The sequence below is a fragment of the Lutra lutra genome, chromosome 18 (genome assembly GCF_902655055.1).
Source record: "Lutra lutra chromosome 18, mLutLut1.2, whole genome shotgun sequence".
In the NCBI taxonomy this organism is placed as follows: Eukaryota; Metazoa; Chordata; class Mammalia; order Carnivora; family Mustelidae; genus Lutra; species Lutra lutra.
The window spans coordinates 30,275,081-30,292,355 of NC_062295.1; the positions used below are offsets into that span (position 1 = coordinate 30,275,081).

Genomic DNA, 17,275 nt, shown 5'->3' on the forward strand with positions numbered 1-17,275 from the left:
GTCCCCAGTGTTTGGCAAGTGGAACAGGTGATGGAGAGAGTAGGCTGGTGAAACTAATCTCAGTGCTTCTAGAAGCCTGGAGGTCAGTTCTGTGGGGTATGGGATGGAGACGGATGTCCCAGAACAGCCTGGGACAGTGAGGCCTTCAGAGAGGACCGGCAGGGGTCACCGGGGACAGTGGTGAGACACCTGCCCACTGGCCTTCTCTTCCCCAGTAAATTTTCTTTTCTTTTTTTTTTTTTAAAGATTTTATTTATTTATTTGACAGACAGAGATCACAAGTAGGCAGAGAGGCAGGCAGAGAGAGAGGAGGAAGCAGGCTCCCCGCCGAGCAGAGAGCCCGATGCAGGGCTCGATCCCAGGACCCTGGGATCATGACCTGAGCCGAAGGCAGAGGCTTTAACCCACTGAGCCACCCAGACGCCCTAGTAAATTTTCTATTACCTTGTATGATCGTTTCTCCCCGAAGAGGTACAATTTTTTCCCCATTTTTTTTTAAGATTTTTTTTTTTTTTATTCATTTGACAGAGAGAGAGATCACAAGTAGGCAGAGAGGCAGGGAGAGAGGAGGAAGCAGGCTCCCCGCTGAGCAGAGAGCCCAATGTGGAGCTCGATCCCAGGAACCTGAAATCATGACCTGAGCTGAAGGCAGAGGCTTAACCCACCGAGCCACCCAGGCGCCCCTTTCCCCGTTTTTTAAATTACAAAAAATACTGGTGTACATAAAAGTAGAAAGAAAAGGGGGCGCCTGGGTGGTTCAGTCAGGTGAGTGTCCGACTCTTGCCTTCGGCTCAGGTCATGATCTCAGGGTCCTGGATGGAGCCCCACATCGGGCTCCTTGCTCCGTGGGGAGCCTGCTTCTGCCCTTCCCTCTGCCCCTCCCCCTGCTCATGCTCCCTCACTCTCTCTCTTTCTCTTAAATACATAAAATTTTTTTTTAGGAAAAGGTGGTGGGGAAGAATTAAGGTCCTCAAAATGGCAAAGTAAGGTTTTAAAAAACATTTTAAGATATTTCCCAATCTTACCCTTATTTGGAGGCTCGTGATCACTGTGAGTTTGCAGGGGAGGGCCAGGGCCCAGAGGCACGTGTCTGTGCCGCACACCCCGTAACCGTGGAGGTCGGACTCCTCCCCGCCCAGACCCCCCTCCGTAGTCCCACTGTACCCCTTGCGTCTCTGAGTCTGGGAGATCAGGACACTGGGTAGGAAGGAAGAAGGGGCCATCAGCTGTGTTCTGTTTTTCCTTCTCATTTCCTAACTGATGGCATTAACTCTGGAAAGTCAGTGTAGCACCCTGGAAAGTGTGGCCTCCAGGACCAGGTTCCTGTCCCCAGCTCTCGCTCGCTCTCCTCTCTCTCAGGGCCTCAGTGTCCTTTTCCATTAGGCAAGAGGCTTGACTTCCGCTCCCCTGGAAGGTTTTGCACGAAGCAGGAAATGCAGACAGGAGAATCGCTAGTAAGAACAGGCTTTATTGAGATGTTTCAGTCGAAGGAAACATCTAGTCCCTCTGGCTGTGGCTTTATCTGCCTCCGAAGGTCCCCGGGGGCCCCTGTGCTTCCCACAAGGCAGTTGTGTTCCTGCTCAGCTCAGTGAGTCCAGTCCTGGGGCCAGGGAGGACTCGGGGACAACGGAGAGGGGCGCCACTCAGCCGCTCCGTGCTGCTCCTTCTCCAGAAACACGACGTGCTTTGCCCACAGCAGACGTCCTCACGGAAGGGCTGTCCTGTAGCCTCACCGCTTCCAAGTGGACCAAAGCCCGAAGAATGGGGCTCCGGGGCCCCCCCTGACAGCAGCCATGACGTGTAATGCTTCCAGGAGACGAGACGACATTCTGCACCCGGGGATGTAGATGATTAAATACGGTCCCACCCACATAAATTAACTGTACACGTCCACGGCTCACAAAAAAGATCCCAGCCATTGACACGAGTCAGCAATTTCGAATCTGAATCCGAAGCAAAAAGGCACAGGAATCCCAGCGACACGCAGTGTTTTTTCAGACGTGGGGACAGGAAGGCAGCTTGCCTTGGCCCCAGGGCATCGGTCAGGGCAGGAGCTACGCTGCCCTCAGCCTTGGGCTCTCGCCGAAGCCGGGCCAGGGGCTGATTCCCCGTATAACTGTCCTGTCCCTGGCCGGCCCCCCACGGCCTGACGGATGGTCCTCTGGACGTCTCGGTGCATCTCCCAGGAGTGACCGTGGGGCGTCTAGAGGTTGGGCAGCTCCCGAGAGAGAAGTGACCCCAGGGGAGGCAGTGAACAGCCCTCAGCCTAGTAGCTCCCTCGCTCGGCTCCTTAATGAAGACCGAAAAGGTTTGTTAGAAGGGAGAAGGTGGCCTGGACTAGCGCTTTCTTCCCCGCCCCTGCCCTGGCACTGGGATGGCTAGGTCACGGTCACGGTCGGTGAGGGAGGCATGGTGATGGTCAATGCTCAGCCACTCTCCTGCAGCCAGGCTGAGAAGGACCTGCCCATCAAGCAGCCTCCTTTATTTTTTTTAAGATTTTATTTATTTGACAGAGATCACAAGTAGGCAGAGGGGGAGGGGGAAGCAGGCTCCCTGCTGAGCAGAGAGCCCCATGCAAGGCTTGATCCCGGGACCCTGAGATCATGACCTGAGCCAAAGGCAGATGCTCAGCGCCCCAAGCAGCCTTCTTTCCCTCCTAAATTCCTATGCTCGTGGATCCTGGCCAAGGCTGGGGTCTGTCAGCCCAGGACTGGTGACTGACCTTCCCCTCCAACCCAGAAGGGACCTGCCAGGAGCATCAGCTCTAACTCAGCCCCATTTCTGCCTCACCGAGCAAACCTTCCACTTCATTGAACCCAGAGATCAGGTCCCTCTGGCCCTCAGCAGGCCACTGCAGGTGCCAGCCTGTGGCGTCCAATCCCCGGAGTGGGACAGCACCCACGAGCCAGGTCCAGCCTCGGCCAGACCCCACGCTTGAACCAACCCACCTTACAGCTCAAAAACCTGCCCCACATCTCTGCTCCGCTCTGAAGCGGAGCTTCTGGAATGTTCACTCCCCGTCTGGGGGCTCCCGTGTTCCGAACACAAGCAGGTTCTTCCCCCCACCACCGCCAAATCTCACCAGCGCCCACCGGTGCTCAGTGCATCCCTGCCTGCCTTGTGCCTGCTCACACCCTCCCCAAGTGCCTTCCTCCGGCCCAGGACGCGGCCCAGGACGCGGCCCAGGACGCTGCCCTTTCTGCTTCACCTCCCAGCCTCGGGCCTCAGTGCCGACCCTTGTTCCCGGCCTTGCTCCCCCAGGGGCTGACAGTTGTCACTCTCAATGATGGCAGCTCACATCTGTCCCCAGCCTGACCTCTCCCTTAGCCCAGGCTCTGCTGTCCAGCTGACCGCTATAAATTTCTCCCCACGTGGGCAGCTCCAGCCGAACAGATCCAGAAATAAGGTGGTTTTCCCACTAGGCCTGCCCTGCCACAGCCTCTCAGGGACAGTGACATCCTCCCGTCGCTCAGCCAAAAGACCTGCAGCCCATGGCTCCTCTCTACCCGGCCCCCAACGCCCAGCGCATCAGTGAATCCCGTGGGCTCCGCCTTCAAAACCAGCCGCCAGGGGTGCCCTGGGTGGCTCAGTGGGTTACAGCCTCTGCCTTCGGCTCAGGTCATGATCCCAAGGTCCTGGGATCGAGCCCCGCATCGGGCTCTCTGCTCAGCAGGGAGCCTGCTTCCTCCTCTCTCTGCCTGCCTCTCTGCCTACTTGTGATCTCTATCTGTCAGATAAATAAATAAAATCTTTAAAAAAAAAAATTTAAAAAAAATTAAAAAATTTAAAAAAAACACAAAAGACAAGAAAACAGCTGCCATTTCGGACATCACAGGGAAACACAGAACATTCCATCCAAACAATAATACACATTGTTTCCAAGTGCACACGAAACATTCTTCAGAACAGACCTCTTGTGAGGCCACCAAACAAGGCTCAGTGAACATAAGAAGATCGAGATCAGACCATACATCTTTTCCAACCACAAGGTGACGAAGCCAGAAATCACCAGAAAAATGGAAAAATGCAGTCACGTGGAGGTCAACCAACATGATACCAGAGATCCCATGGGTCGACGAAGCCATCAGGAAGAAATTTCAGAAATACACGGAGACGGGGCGCCCGGCTGGCTCAGTCGGGAATGCGTGTGACTCTACATCTTGAGCCCCATGCTGGGTATTAAACTTACTTCAAAATAAATAAACTTAAAAAAATCTGAGACAAAAGAAAACTCTATGCATGTTTGCTTCCACCCTTTACCTGGATTCTCACTGGTCTCTGCTGTCCCCTGAATTCATTTCCCTTCTCGGTAGCCAAGGATCCCATTCCCAGGATCCCAGGCCGCCCCCCCGCCGAGGGCAGCCCCCTCCCCTGTTGTCAGACCCTCTGGGCGCGCTTCTGCCCCCCTGCACCTCCTTCCCCACCCCCCACCCACGGCGGGGCAGGCAGGGAGCACCCCCAGCTGCTCTGGCCACCCCAGCCCCGCTGTCCGCCGCCTCCTGCCTGTGGGTTTGTCTCTGTGAAGCTTATCACTCTCTCATTGCTACCTGTCCTTCCTGTCCTTCCTCTCAGCCCACAGCCATCTTGTGTCTTCGATTTGACCAGAGTGACGCCCTGAATGGTCAGGGATTTGGGTAGATGTTTTTCTCTTTCAAGATTTTAATTTTAGGGGCGCCTGGGTGGCTCAGTGGGTTAAGCCTCTGCCTTCGGCTCAGGTCATGATCTCAGGGTCCTGGGATCAAGCCTTGCATGGGGCTCTCTGATCAGTGGGGAGCCTGCTTCCTCCTCTCTCTCTGACTGCCTCTGTGACTACTTGTGATCTCTCTCTCTCTCTCTCTAATAAATAAATAAATAATCTTAAAAAAAAAAAAGAAAGAAAGATTTTAATTTTAACTCCTCTCTACACCCAACGTGGGGCTCGAACTCACAACCCTGAGATCAAGAGCCACGCCCTCTGGGTGCCCATGGGTAGATTTCGTTCATTGCTGGGTCCCCAGCACCTGAGGCTGACTGGCCCCCCGGAGAGGCCCGGGAGCTGTCGGGGAGTGCGTGAGCGGTGGGCTCATGCTTCCGAGGCCTCCTCTCCCAGCCCAGGAGCTGCCAGCCCGCCTGCCTTCGAGAACCCTCTGGGGTCAGTCCCGCCTCCCGCACGGTGTTACAGCCGGGGCCCCAGCAGCTCGCTGACTCTAAGTGGGCCCCGGGGCGGGAGGCTGAGTGCCCTGTGCGTTTGGAGAGCCCGAGCAGGTCCAGCCGCGACCCTCACGGATGCCGTCCCCACCCCCCAGTCCCACCCTCACCCCTGTGTCCTTCACGTGCTGTGTCCCATTTGCTCCATTTTGCAAGTGAGGAAAAGAGTCCTACAAGGTTAACCCACAAGGTTAAGTCCCTCGCTCGAGGCTGCAGAGAGCTCCCCGGGGCCCACCCCTTCACCCCACAACTCTCCAGCTGCCTCGGCCTGACACCCCCGACAGCAGACTGAGGCCCTTGTGGCTGCAGTGGGGCTGTGACGTCACCAGGCCTGCCGTGGCGTTGGGGGCAGGGTGGGCACAGACAGCTCAGGAGCTCAGTCCCAACACCCTACAGAGCCCGCCATTTCAGCACCCATGGGTGCCACCCCTTGACCCCCTGCCATGGCTCACCAGCCCTGTTTTTCCCTTGGGATGGGATGGGGCCCCTTCAGGCCTGTGAGGTCCACCACCCTGGGCAGAGGCCGTTGGAGAGGAGTGGCCGTACCTTCCTTCCAGAGCCTTCCTAGGCTTCTGTGGCTGCCACACTCTGATTCACGTAATCAGGGTCGTCGCCGTCATCATCTGGGCTGCCTGCCAGGGTCAGAGGCTCTTCCCTCGGGGCTCGCTCTGTGGACCAGCGGGCAAATGGGGGGCAGACGGGTCATGCGAACACACCCACACCTATTCCCCCAGCCAGGGGCTCGGGCCCAAGCCCCCAGATGCCGCAGAACAGCCTGCAGGAAATGCTACAGGGGACGCTGCACCGGTCCCCTCTCTGGGGTTTGCCAGAGATTTCCACCCAGGGGGCCTGGCATGGTTCCAGGCCACGGTGGCCACAGATGGGCCAGAGGCTTCGTTGTGAAATCAGCTACGAGAGCTGCACAGGAGCCTGCCCGCCCCCCATCCTCCCAGGCCAGCCCCCGACCCACGACCGATGCTCCCTCCCTCCCTCCCTCCCTCTCCACACCCCACCTGCCCGATCCTCCCAGGCCAGGCCCCCCCAGTCCGGAGCCCCTGCTCTCCCCCAACATACCCACAGCCCTCCTGGACTCCCGCCACTGCTGGATGGATGCGGAGTTCTGGTAGTCCTCTGATCCCTCGTCACCTGCAAGGAGACCCCGGGAGAGGGGCTGGCACAGGCGGCCGCCGCTGTGGCTGGTCGTCGGGCCCCTCAGGGGAAGAAGGGACCCTGTCTGCGCATGCTCACTGAGGCCGGGACCCCTGGGGCCTCACCCAGGTGCTCCTGCAAAGGGTGAACCTTCTGGGTTGGAGGTGGGCGGTGACTTTGACCGGCACGGGTGGGCCCTGCGCAGGAGGCCGGCCTCCCTGCCCAGTCCCCTGGTCACAGCCTCACCTGAGTCAGGCTCCTTCTGTGTACAGATGAGCACGTTTTCATAGGAATTGGCATCCTCGTTGTCGTCATCTGCCAGGGAAGGGGTGAGGGTCAGGTTGCTGGGGGGCCCTGCCCGGGGGGCCTGGGTCTTCCTTCCTCCGTCCTGTCTTGGCCTGTCCTGCCAAGCCTCCTGCCCTCTGTGTCCCCCATAGGGTCTCAGAACATTCTCCTGGACAAGATTCTTAGTGGACGCTGGCCTGGCTCCTCCTCCCTCTGTCCTGTCTTGGCCTGTCCTGCCAAGCCCCCTGCCCTCTGTGTCCCCCACGGGGTCTCGGAACATTCTCCTGGACAAGATTCTTAGTGGATGCAGGCCTGGCTCCAGCAGCCTCCACCCTGGGCTCCTTCCTGGTCTTCCAAGTTCACCCCAGATGCACGGGGAAAGGGGACATGAGGGGCGGGTTTGCAATCAGGCAGTTGGACAGTTGGAGGGAGGAAGGCCCATTGCTACCGGGCAGGGAGGGGCAGGGCGAGGCGCTGGGGGCCGAGGAGAGACAGGAAGCAGACCTAGGCTGTCCTAAAGCCTAACCTTCAGGCAGGCAGGGTGGGCCTAGGCGGAATGTGGCCTAGCAGAGCCTGGCACCCCCTCGTCGCCCCTGCAAGCTGAGCTCCAACCGCTGCGCCACCGGGTGGCAGCCATCTGTGCCAAAGCGGCGTCAAGGGAGGAGGGTCCCTCCCGTATTCAGCAGGGATGGGGTGGGGAGAAGAGGACCCCTCTCTCTGCCTACCATGCGCCCCACCCCTGCAGCCCAGGGTGGCCCAGGCAGGAGCCGGGAGTGGGAGTGGGCTTCAAGCCTGGACCTGAGCTCCTCCCAGCAGGCCCTGCCCCCCTCGGTCCTCAGTTTCTCCTTCCTAAAGCCGAGGTGCTAAGGTCCAAAGATCCCAGCCTCCTTAGGGCCTGTAGGGCTTAGAGTATCAGATGGCTGCCTGGCCCAGGGCCTTCCTCCGAGGTCCCACAGCATTCATCAGGGGCTGCCCAGCCCTGAGGGGGCCCCTGAGTGACGAGGGGCTCAGCCTCCCCCCGCTACCCCCCTCCCAGCTCCCCTTCTGTTCCCTCACCTCTGCTGCTTTCTCCCCTCCCTGCCTCCCACACACACCCCTTCCCTACTCTGCTCCGGGGCGCCTGCCCCCACCGCCTGCGTCCCCCGGCCCCCCGGCCCCCTCCTCCCTGCCCCCTCCCCCTCACCTTCCCGGGGCTTCCGGAACTGCCCCCAGTTGTAATAGTCCATGGAAATGGGGTCTCTGGCAAGAAGACACAGACACAGAGGTGGCTGGGCAGGCCAGGGTTTGGGCCGAGAGGGTCACAGCGGATGCTCTAGCCGCCACCCCGCATGGCTCCAGCCGGCCTGACTGGTGACTCAAGGCAAGTCTCCGTCTTCCCTGGGCCTCAGGTGACCCATCCGTGAGACAGACAGAGAGACATCCCTGATTCTTGCTCTCTGGGATTCATGGAACTTATCCCCTAGAGCGGGGCCACGTCCCTGTCCCCTCAAAGGAGGGACGTGGCCCCATGAGGGGAAGTGGGCTACCGAGCACCTTCCTCGGCCCGTGGCTTCTAGGGCAGGAAGCTTTCCTAGAGGGAGGACGTTGGGGGGTGAGAGGGGAGGGGGGAGACGCCAGCCAGAGAAGGCCACTCACGTGTGGGCCGCATCAGGGCCAGATCTGGGTCCGAGTCTGGTCCCTGCAGGAGGAGGCAAGGGTCAGGCCTGAGAGCTCGGCCCGCGGGCCCCACCGCAGCCCCCGCGTCCCGGGATCCCACCCACCTTTGCTGAAGTTCTGGTACCTGGAGGACTCAGAATCTGGAAGAAAGGCCGGGCTGGGCTCACGGCGTCCTCCCGCCCCAGGGAAAGGCCTCCAAGGGCCCAGGTGTTTCCTGCCTTCCCACCTTGACACCTGCTCTCCACCTCCTCCCCAGCTGGGCCAACCCCGGGCCCTCCTGGCCCAACTCCCCCGGGCCCTTGGGCCTCCCCACGCTGCACCTGTCCCACCGGATGTTCACCTGCCTCGGCCCGCCTCACCCCTGCCCCACCCCTGCGTCTGAGGCCCACTCACCCTCAAGGCTGGGGGAGAAGCGCAGCAGCTTGTCCTTCCTGCAGGAAAAGGGCGAGGGAGGGGCTGAGGGGGGCCGGTGGGGAAGAGGCCCCAGGGTTTCGGAACCACGGCCCCCTCGTGGGGCCCTCACGGTCCAGCTCTGGGGCTCCGAGGTCCAAGGGCTTGGCCTGAGCTCAGCCAGGTGGGGACCTTCCCATGGCCTCCTATGGGGCTGTGACCCCTCCTGGCCTGGGATAGGGGGCTTAGTCCTACCTTGTTAGGGCCACGTCGGAGTCCATGTCCACCAGGGCCCCAGGCCAGGCTTGCCTGACCACTGCAAAGGACAAGGGGATGTTGGTTGGGCCCCCAGGCCAGCCTGCCAGCGCCGTCCCCCCATGCCATGAGATCGGGCCTGGCCGCAGTCCCCAGATGGACACCCCCAACCCTGAGCCTCGTCCCTGGACCCTTGGGTTTGGGGACTCACAGGAATAGGTCCGGGCCACTGCAAAGTTCTGTTGGTTCTCCTCCCTGGAAAAACATGGAGCTGAGCTGAACCAGGGCCTGGCTCCCCACAGCCCAAGGGACAGAGAGACAGGAGAGACAGACAGACAGGGACGAGGACCAGAGTGGGGAGGGGCAGACCAGGGCAAGAGAGAGAGGAGGAGCTGACCCCTCTCTGGGCCTCAGATCCAGGGCTCCCCGAAGCCCCCATTCTCTGGACTGCTCCCCAACCCTGCCCACCGGGCGTCCACGCTTCTCGTACAGCCCCGAGCTGGAGCCAGCGGCCTCCACGGCCTCCCCAGGACCCCCGGAGATGGTCCAGAAGGACTGTGAGCAGGGCTGGGGCAGCGGCCCTCTGATTCTGAGGTGAGGGTCCAGAGACTCTTCAGGGACATCAACCAGAGGGTAACCAGCCTTCCTGAGATGTTCAAACACACCATTCACTCCCACATAACTGGCGAGGTAACTTCAAGGCTTAGCAGACACAGCAAGGTAGCTGGCCATGCCCGGCATTTCCTTCTTCCTCTGAAATGGATTTTTATTTAGGTCCATCTAGAAGACTGTATCTTCCAGCCTCTCTCGTGCCTGAGTGTGGCCATGAGATTAAGCTCTAGCTAATGAAACGCAAGCCAAAATTGTTGGGACTTTAGAGGAGGCATTGCCAACAGAAGTGCACCCTTTCTGTCCTTGTCCTTCCTTCTTACTACTGCCTGGAACACACAGGTGAGGGCTGGTGCTCTAGCTGCATGCTTTTGGAGCATGAAGTCCCCTTGAGGATGGAAGCCACTGCTAAGGATGGTAGAGCAGATTAGCTAGACATTAAAGCCTTTTGGGTTCCTCCTCTGGACCAGAAGGGGCACCTGACCCAGCCTTCCAGGAGCTCTGGTGTAGGGGGGCTGGGAGGGGTCAGGGTGACCTGATTTAGGAAGGATGTCCTAATTGCACGGGCAGGACTCAACCCAAGAGGAGTGGGGAGAACCCAAGTTCACCCCGCCCACGGCCTCCTCCTGCCCAGGCCCAGCCTTCCACTTCCCATTATGAGGTGGTTTCATTTCTGGCTCAAACAGCCTATGTTTCTAACATCGATCAGAGGCCCAGAGTGGGCAGGCACTGAGAGAGGAGGGCAGAGAGGAGGAGAGACTAGGGAGGCCTGCCTGGGGGCAGGGGCGGGGCGGTGGGGGGCAGCCCCAGTGGAGACCGTAGGCTGGTCATCCAGAAGACCAAGTGGCCAGAAAAGCCTGAAAAAGCCCAGCCCCGGCCCCAGGGGTGGGCATGGATGCGGACATTCTATTTTCAAATTTCACTGTGGCTTTTCAGTTGCAAAAGGAAATGAGAAAGGGTGTGTGTGTGCATTTGTACGTGAGTTCCTTCCCCAGGCAAGAGTGTGCGCGTGCGAACGCGCGCACACACACATACACACACACACACCACGGGCGGCGGGGAGAGGAGTGCTCCCCTGGACAAGAATGGGGGGGTGGCAGGTGGGTGTGAGCAGGCGTGCTGGCCCGTGTGCATGTCGCACGCAGGTCTCAGAGGCCCCCAGGCACTCCGTCGGTCACTTTTCTGCTCAGTGCAAGGACACCAGTGGCAGCCCTCCTCCCTCCCTGGGTTGTCCTTGGGCCACACTGGTGGTCGGCAGTGTCCAGCACGGCTGACCCTCCCAGGGCTCATACATAGAGTGGCTCGCTAGCCCCGGGGGTGCCTGGAGCTCCATCCTGCCCGGACCCCACTGCTTGGCCTGGGGTCAGTGAACCCCCTCACCCCATTTCCTCTCTACCCCTACCTCCTTCCTCCCAGCTCCTCTGTGGCTCCCCTCTGCCCTTAGGACAGAGGCCATGGGTTCTCCCCAATAGTCAAGGCTCTCCTCCCTCCTCATCCATCTCATGCCTCTCCAGATATGCCCACACATACCACCTTGTCCCCAGAAGAAAGTGTCCACCCCAGTCCTGCAGGGAGAACCACCCACCCCGTTCTCTCCCTGACATGTCCCTTTTTGCCTTTTTTCTTAACATCCTCCCCACCTCCCCCTTCAGGCCTTCCTCCCGAGCCCCTGAGGACGTGCCCACCACGTCCTCCCAGAGCTCGGCTGGCCTTTTCCAGGGAGACTTGGGCGTGGCTCACATTTTCTCTGTGCCCGGTCTCTGCTCCCCACATTGCTGGGGAGGGCAGGGCTCTCTGTCAAGCGCCAGCACCAGCCCGGTGGGCTCCCCCAGGCTGGTGGCAGAGGGTGGATCTCTGGAGATAGAGGGGGGCCCGCCAGAGAGTGGCACCCCATTTCCCCAAAGCTCTCTCGGGCCCAGGCAGGGGTGGGGAGGGAAGAGAGGACAGTGCGTGGAGAGCCCCGAGGGTTCCTCCCTCCGTCCCTCCCTCCCTCCCTGGACTGCTCTGGACCCACTAGAGCCCAGTGTGGAGGCGGCGGGAGCGAGGGCTGAGGGCAGAGGTGCGTGGACAACACGAGGGGAAGCCTGTATGCTTGCCCACAGTCAGGGGACACAAAGTCCCTGGGCTGGGGACACCGAGACACTCACGGGCTCCTCTGCTCATAGATCTTCTCAGACTTCTTCACCGCTGCAAGAACAAGCCCGGATTAGCGAGCGACCCCAGGCTGGGGTGGGAACTGAGATCCGACATCCCCCCTCCTCTTGTCTCCCCTGTGCCCTGGGCAGGCCTCGGATGGGACGTGGGGGCCGGCCCGCCCACCCCTGTGGGCCACCCGTCATGGACAGGATGTTTGCTGTTAGGAGAGCAGAGCCTGGAGAAGGTGGATGCTGCAGGCAGCACAGCAGCCCCCCCACCCCCGTTCTTCCAGAACATTCCCCAGCCGCAACAAAACCAAAGCCCCACAGTGAGCCAGACCCACCGCCTTCATGGGTGGTTCAGGGCTCTCCCCCTGCCTTGTGAAACTTGTTTGACCGCCTTTGGACCGCAGCCAGGGCTGGGGACCCCACCCCTGTCCCCGCCACGTGCCCTTACCTGGGCGGGAGCAGCGCACGCACAAGCTGGCCACCGTCCCCAGCAGCAGCAACAGGGCCACCCCGGGCCACAGCAGCTCGCTCTCCACATTCATGTCCACTCCTGGCCACATGTCCGGCAGTGCTGCAACGTAGGACTCCCTGTGACCAGCTCTCCAGAGCCCCCCAAGCCCCACCCTGTTGGGTGTCTGTCATCCACAGCCCCTGACAGCCCCGCAGTGGAGCCCAGGCCATGGGAGCACCATCTCCCCTCCCTGTCTGAGGACTGAGTCAGGCCACAGCCAGGCCTTCTCCCCCACCTGAGCCCAGACCTTCATCCCGGGCCCCCAGGGCCATCCCCCACACTTGGTAAGTGCTGGAAGGTTCTGGGGACCCACCAGACCGCCCCATGTGTATATGTCCCAAAGTGCCCTCGCTTAATCTACACAACCACCCGTGGCGGGAGAGGCTCCCAACATTTCACAGATACAGAAACTGAGGCTGGGGATCCCGGCTGCACAGGAGAAAGAAAGGATTCCAACTCCAGCCTCCGGACTGCCTCACCTGTTGCCTCCTGCAAACCCAGCTTTGCTCCCTGAGCTCAGTCCATGGTCCCTTCCATACAGGAGACCTGGGAGCCCCCACGCACCCCAGGGAGCTTCTCTGTCCCTCTCCATGCCTCTCAGGGGAGCTGGGAGTGGGATTTCCTTCCTTTCTAAGATTTCATTCATTTATTTGTTAGAGAGAGAGGGACAGAGAGAGCACAAGCAGGGGAGCAGCAGGCAGAGGGAAAAGCAGGCTCCCCGCTGAGCAGAGAGCCCGATGTGGGGCTCGATCCCAGGACCCCGAGATCACGACCTGAGCCAAAGGCAGACGCTTAATCGACTGAGCCACCCAGGCTTACTGGGGGTTCGTTCTTTAAACACCAAGGGGTTCTTGAGGGCGGTAGGGGAAGAAGGGTGCTCTGGGGAGAGACTGGGTGGGCTGCCCAGGGTTGGTGGAGGTGGGAAGTGCTGGGAGGGGGGACCCTGCGGGGAAAGGAGCCTCGGAACCCAGCCTGGCAATGGGCCCTTGCTGGGTCAGTGACCGGCCCCAGTGGAGGAGCCAAGCTGTGATGGCCTGTCCTTGACCGAGCCATAGGCAGCCACACACCCAGGCCAGGGAGGACAAGTACAGCCCTCTTGGGGGGGGTTCCAAGGAGAATCTTGGCATCCCGAGAGACCCAGTCAGTCTCCTGGCAGTGGCCAGGGACACAACTGAGGGCCATAGCGGGGTTTCCGAGGGAGCCCTGCCCCAGGAGCATCCCCTCTGTACATGTCTGTTTCTGCAGGCTCGGCCCCCCGGGAGGAGGGCTTCTCCCCACTTTATAGCTGGGGAAGGCGAGGCGCAGGGAGAAGCTGAGCTCTGTACTGCCCAGCTCCTGTTTTGGGCTTCCCTGAGGCCTCGGCTGCACTGGGCTGTCCCCCTCACCTCCCTGAGCTTCCTGAGCCCTCATGGCACAAATGACAAGGAGGCCTGAGCCACATTGAGCCCCCATCGGGGCTGTCCTGGTGAAGCCGGCTCTCCTTCCCCGAACACCAAGTGAGTCAGCAGGAACTCCAGAATTCCCAAACCTCGTGATGGGATAGGAGGGCGTCCGTGGGGAGCCCCTGCGCTCGGGGACTGGACCCTGCCCCCCAGCCTGCACAGCCTCCTGCTTCCACCCACCAGGGCCACACTGGGGCAGGCTCTCTGCTGGGCCTCAAGCCGCAGCCCAAGGGCCCTAGAGGTGGTGCAGGGCTGGGAGCACCGGGCGGTGGAGGGAGGACTTCTGCCCGTGCCTTGGGATCTGTTAGCCTCAGTCTTCTCATCTGTAAAATGGGGACCAACCCAGGGCCTTTCTCAAAGAACTGCTGGCAGATGATAAGCAGCCTGGCTCTGCGTTCGGGCTTCCCGGAGAGAAGCCTGTGCGTGGGCTCCTGTGTCTGGTTTGGAGAACTCCCTCGTGCTCCCGAGGCCTGGCCCTTGAGGCCGCCAGGGAAGGGCGGCCCACCATCCCAGGGGATCCTGGCCCCCAGAGAGCCCTCTTGCTTCCCGGATGCCCCTGCTCTCCTGGGACAAGCAGCAGGGGCCAGCTGCCCCCTAGGCCAGGTCCACCCCACCCGCCTGGCACTGGGGGAGGGAGGAGAGGCGAGCACGAGCGCGCCGAGGGGGCCTCGGCCATTAAGTCTAACATCGCTGGCCTTCAGGATGGAGCAGGGAAATAATGACATGCATCCCTCAGGTTTGTCACGAGGCACGAAGGTGCGGGAGACACGCCTGGATGGCTACGGTGACTTGCCGTCATCAGGGTCTCTGTGGAAGGGGACGGGGCCGCCACTGGGAGGTGAGCATTGTTAACAACCTATCAGAGAATTCCTGCCTGTTCCCCACCCCTGCACGCGGGCCTGAGCCTCCCTCCACCGCCCCCCTACCCCGCACGTGGGCCATCACGCCAGGACCCCAGGGCAGGCTGGGGTCCGCCCCAGCCCCTCCGTTGTCCCAGACACCCCAAGCCGGGGAGGGAGAGCGAGGCCCAGAGAGGGAGTACTTGGTCCAAGTTCGTCCAGCGAGCCAGTCCTGGAGCCAGGATCCCCAAGCTCGGGCCCGGCCGACCCCCAGGGCCCTCCCTGCCCTTTGACCCCTGTCTTGTATTACCTTTTGTAAGAACCATGAAATCTTTTTTAAAAGAGAGACTGATTTGAGGACCAGGCCGACGGCGGCCCCCAGACGGAGTCAACCTGCCTCCAGGCCTGGCTTTCCCACCCAGGTTCTGAGCTGGCGGAAGAGGGCTGGGGGAGGAGGCTGAGCCCCCAGAAGGGCCCCAAGGGGCAGGCAGGGCTGGGTCGGGCGGGGAGGCTAGGCGGCCACAGGCCGTGGTACGCAGGCCAAAATAGCACAAAGGGAAGTACGCAGTTTTCAGATGAACAAAGTTTGCAACAGCCGAGCTGGGGGAAAGCCCTCGGGGCTGGGCCGGGCCAGCGGGAAAGGCCCTCAGAGACCCTCCTGCCCCATCTCCCAGCCCGCCTCAGGCCGCACCTGCGGAAGGAGGCCTCCTTGGGCCACAGGGCGGCCTATGGGGTAGGAGAAAGAGGTTGGGTCCGAGCCCTGGGGAGGTGTATCTGCCGGGCTCTGGTCCGTTTCCCCCGTCGTCTAGGCCTTCAGCTGAGGCCGACCCAGGGGCCTCTAATGGAGGCTCTGGAGGCTCAGGTGGCCACTGCGGGGGCCCGTGCAGCCCTGGTCCTGGGGCAGAGGTGGGGGAGGGTGGCGGCCGGGGTCAAGGAGCTCCCCAGCCGAGGGCTGGTGGGCCAGGCTGGGGGCCAGGCAGGGGCGGCGGCATAGGGGGAAGGCTGCTTCCCTCTGGTCTGCGGCGGGCTCTGGGCACACTTGCCCGGAGAGTCTCACCCGTCCTCCCACAGCCGAGCGGCAGGGGTGTTTCAGTCCCATTTCGCAGATGAAGAAACCAAGGCTCATGGGTCTGGCCCCTCACCGGGTCTCTGGAAGCAATGAGACCCACCCCCCCTTCCTGCCAGGAGATTCCCCCCGGCCAGGCCCGTGTAGGCTGGGCTGGGGAAGGCGAGGGTGGGAAAGTGCTGGAGCCCCAGCCCTGGACAGGGTTGCGAGAGAGGGGTCCCCAGCCAGGGGGCCAAGCGAGGGAGAGCCAGGTGTTCTAGCAACTTCCCAACCCCCCAGCCCTCCCGCAGGCCCCGTAGGGCCATTCCCACCCCCGTGGGGGGTTGGTGGGAGGCAGCCTCGGGGCCCCCCACGCCGGGCCGGGCCGGGCCCCGGGCACTGCTGAGGAAGACTCACCCGAGAGCCGGGGCCTGTCACTGCGGCCCCCTCATGCCGAGCCGGCGCACCTGCTGAGCGGACGCCAACGCCGCGGATACTGGCGGGCAGCGGGCGAGGCGGCGGGCTTCCTGTCAGCCCTGAATCATCCCTCACATCCGCTGCTCGGCCGGACCCGGCTGCCTGCACAGATGGGGACGCAGAGACACTCGCAGAGACAGGGAGAGATGCTGAGAGACAGACGGAGGGGGGAGAGCAAGAGACAGACACCAGCACAGGCTCAGAGAGGACAGACGCACGCACACACGTGCGCACACACACACACACACACACACACGGAACCCTGAGTCACACAAAGAGGAAGAGACACTCAGAGGGACGGGGAGAGGGGGAGAGGGAGAGCGGAGTGGGGTGAGCCTTCGGACACACACAGGCGGCCAGAGAGCAGGAAGCCACAGACAGACACACACACTGAACCCCACACCAACACACACATACACACCCGGAGAGGGAGAGGCCCCGAGAGAGACACACACACAGAAAAAGATGTCATAGGGCACGTGTCAGAGGAAGCGGGACGGGGAGGCAAGGTGAAGGGCTGGAGAAGGGGGGAACGAGCCACGAGCCATGGCTCCCCCCTGCTCCCCTCCCCCACAGTTCCCAGAGACGCCCTCCTGCGGCTGCTAGTCCTGCCGTCGTCGGCTCCTGGGGGGGCCCATAAACATACGGGGTGCTTCCGTGTTGTCGCCTGTTACTGGGCAGTAAGTGGCCCAAGGCCATCAAACCCCTGGTGGCACCGACACTCCTAGGAGACCCCAGGGAAACCCCCGTCAGTCTGGCATTTCAGACCTGGGCTTCCTGGTCCCAGGGCCCCCCGCCTCCCCGGGGCCGGAGGACTGGGCTTCTCTTCCAGCCTGTCGGGCGGCCAGGGCTCAGACAGGAGGCCCAGCCCCAAAGGCACCAGCGGGCCAGGGCCAGGGTCAGGGCTGCCCGGGGCTGCCACCCCGTGGGGAAGAAGGGTAGTGCACCTGCCCGGCCTTGATGTGGGAGATCCTGTGGGCCTTGCCCAGGGCGTCTGTCCTCATCCTCCTGCAGCTGACTCCTAGACCTGCGCGGGCACCGCCACACTCCCTTGCCCCACGCCAGGCAATGCTGCATTCGGTTCCCTTGGTAACTGGCCCCTTGGATGTCACTTACCCAGGCGATGAGACTGGAGGCCCACGGAAGCTATGCTGGATTTGAACCCCGGTCTGCAGTCTGTTGTCTTCCCAGCACCCACAAGTGCAGGGAGGTCGGTGGGTGCACGCCAGCAGCCCTCCTGATGGGACCACCTGCCCAGCCCCCACTCATGTGGGCCAGCGTCGGTG

The 17,275-nt window shown here is 61.6% G+C and overlaps 1 protein-coding gene across 4 annotated transcripts; it reads right to left on the minus strand.

Annotated features, from left to right (window-relative positions):
- Positions 1-1,448: 1,448 nt before the first annotated feature.
- Positions 1,449-16,757, minus strand: LAT2 (linker for activation of T cells family member 2). 4 transcript variants are annotated; one of them, XM_047714152.1, is made up of 13 exons: positions 15,930-16,757; positions 12,124-12,246; positions 11,679-11,718; positions 9,134-9,177; positions 8,923-8,983; positions 8,671-8,708; positions 8,382-8,417; positions 8,257-8,299; positions 7,805-7,860; positions 6,583-6,651; positions 6,262-6,333; positions 5,734-5,855; positions 1,449-2,289 (listed from the first exon to the last, which is right to left on the minus strand). In XM_047714152.1, exons 2-12 carry the CDS (start codon positions 12,233-12,235, stop codon positions 5,752-5,754), a joined length of 675 nt encoding a protein of 224 aa, XP_047570108.1. In that variant the 5' UTR covers positions 12,236-12,246; positions 15,930-16,757; the 3' UTR covers positions 1,449-2,289; positions 5,734-5,751. The 4 variants fall into 4 exon arrangements, with proteins under 4 accessions (XP_047570108.1, XP_047570107.1, XP_047570106.1 ...); XM_047714151.1 differs by lacking the exon at positions 15,930-16,757 and adding an exon at positions 14,778-14,900 and having other exon boundaries at positions 1,449-1,829; XM_047714150.1 differs by lacking the exon at positions 15,930-16,757 and adding an exon at positions 14,778-14,899.
- Positions 16,758-17,275: the final 518 nt, after the last annotated feature.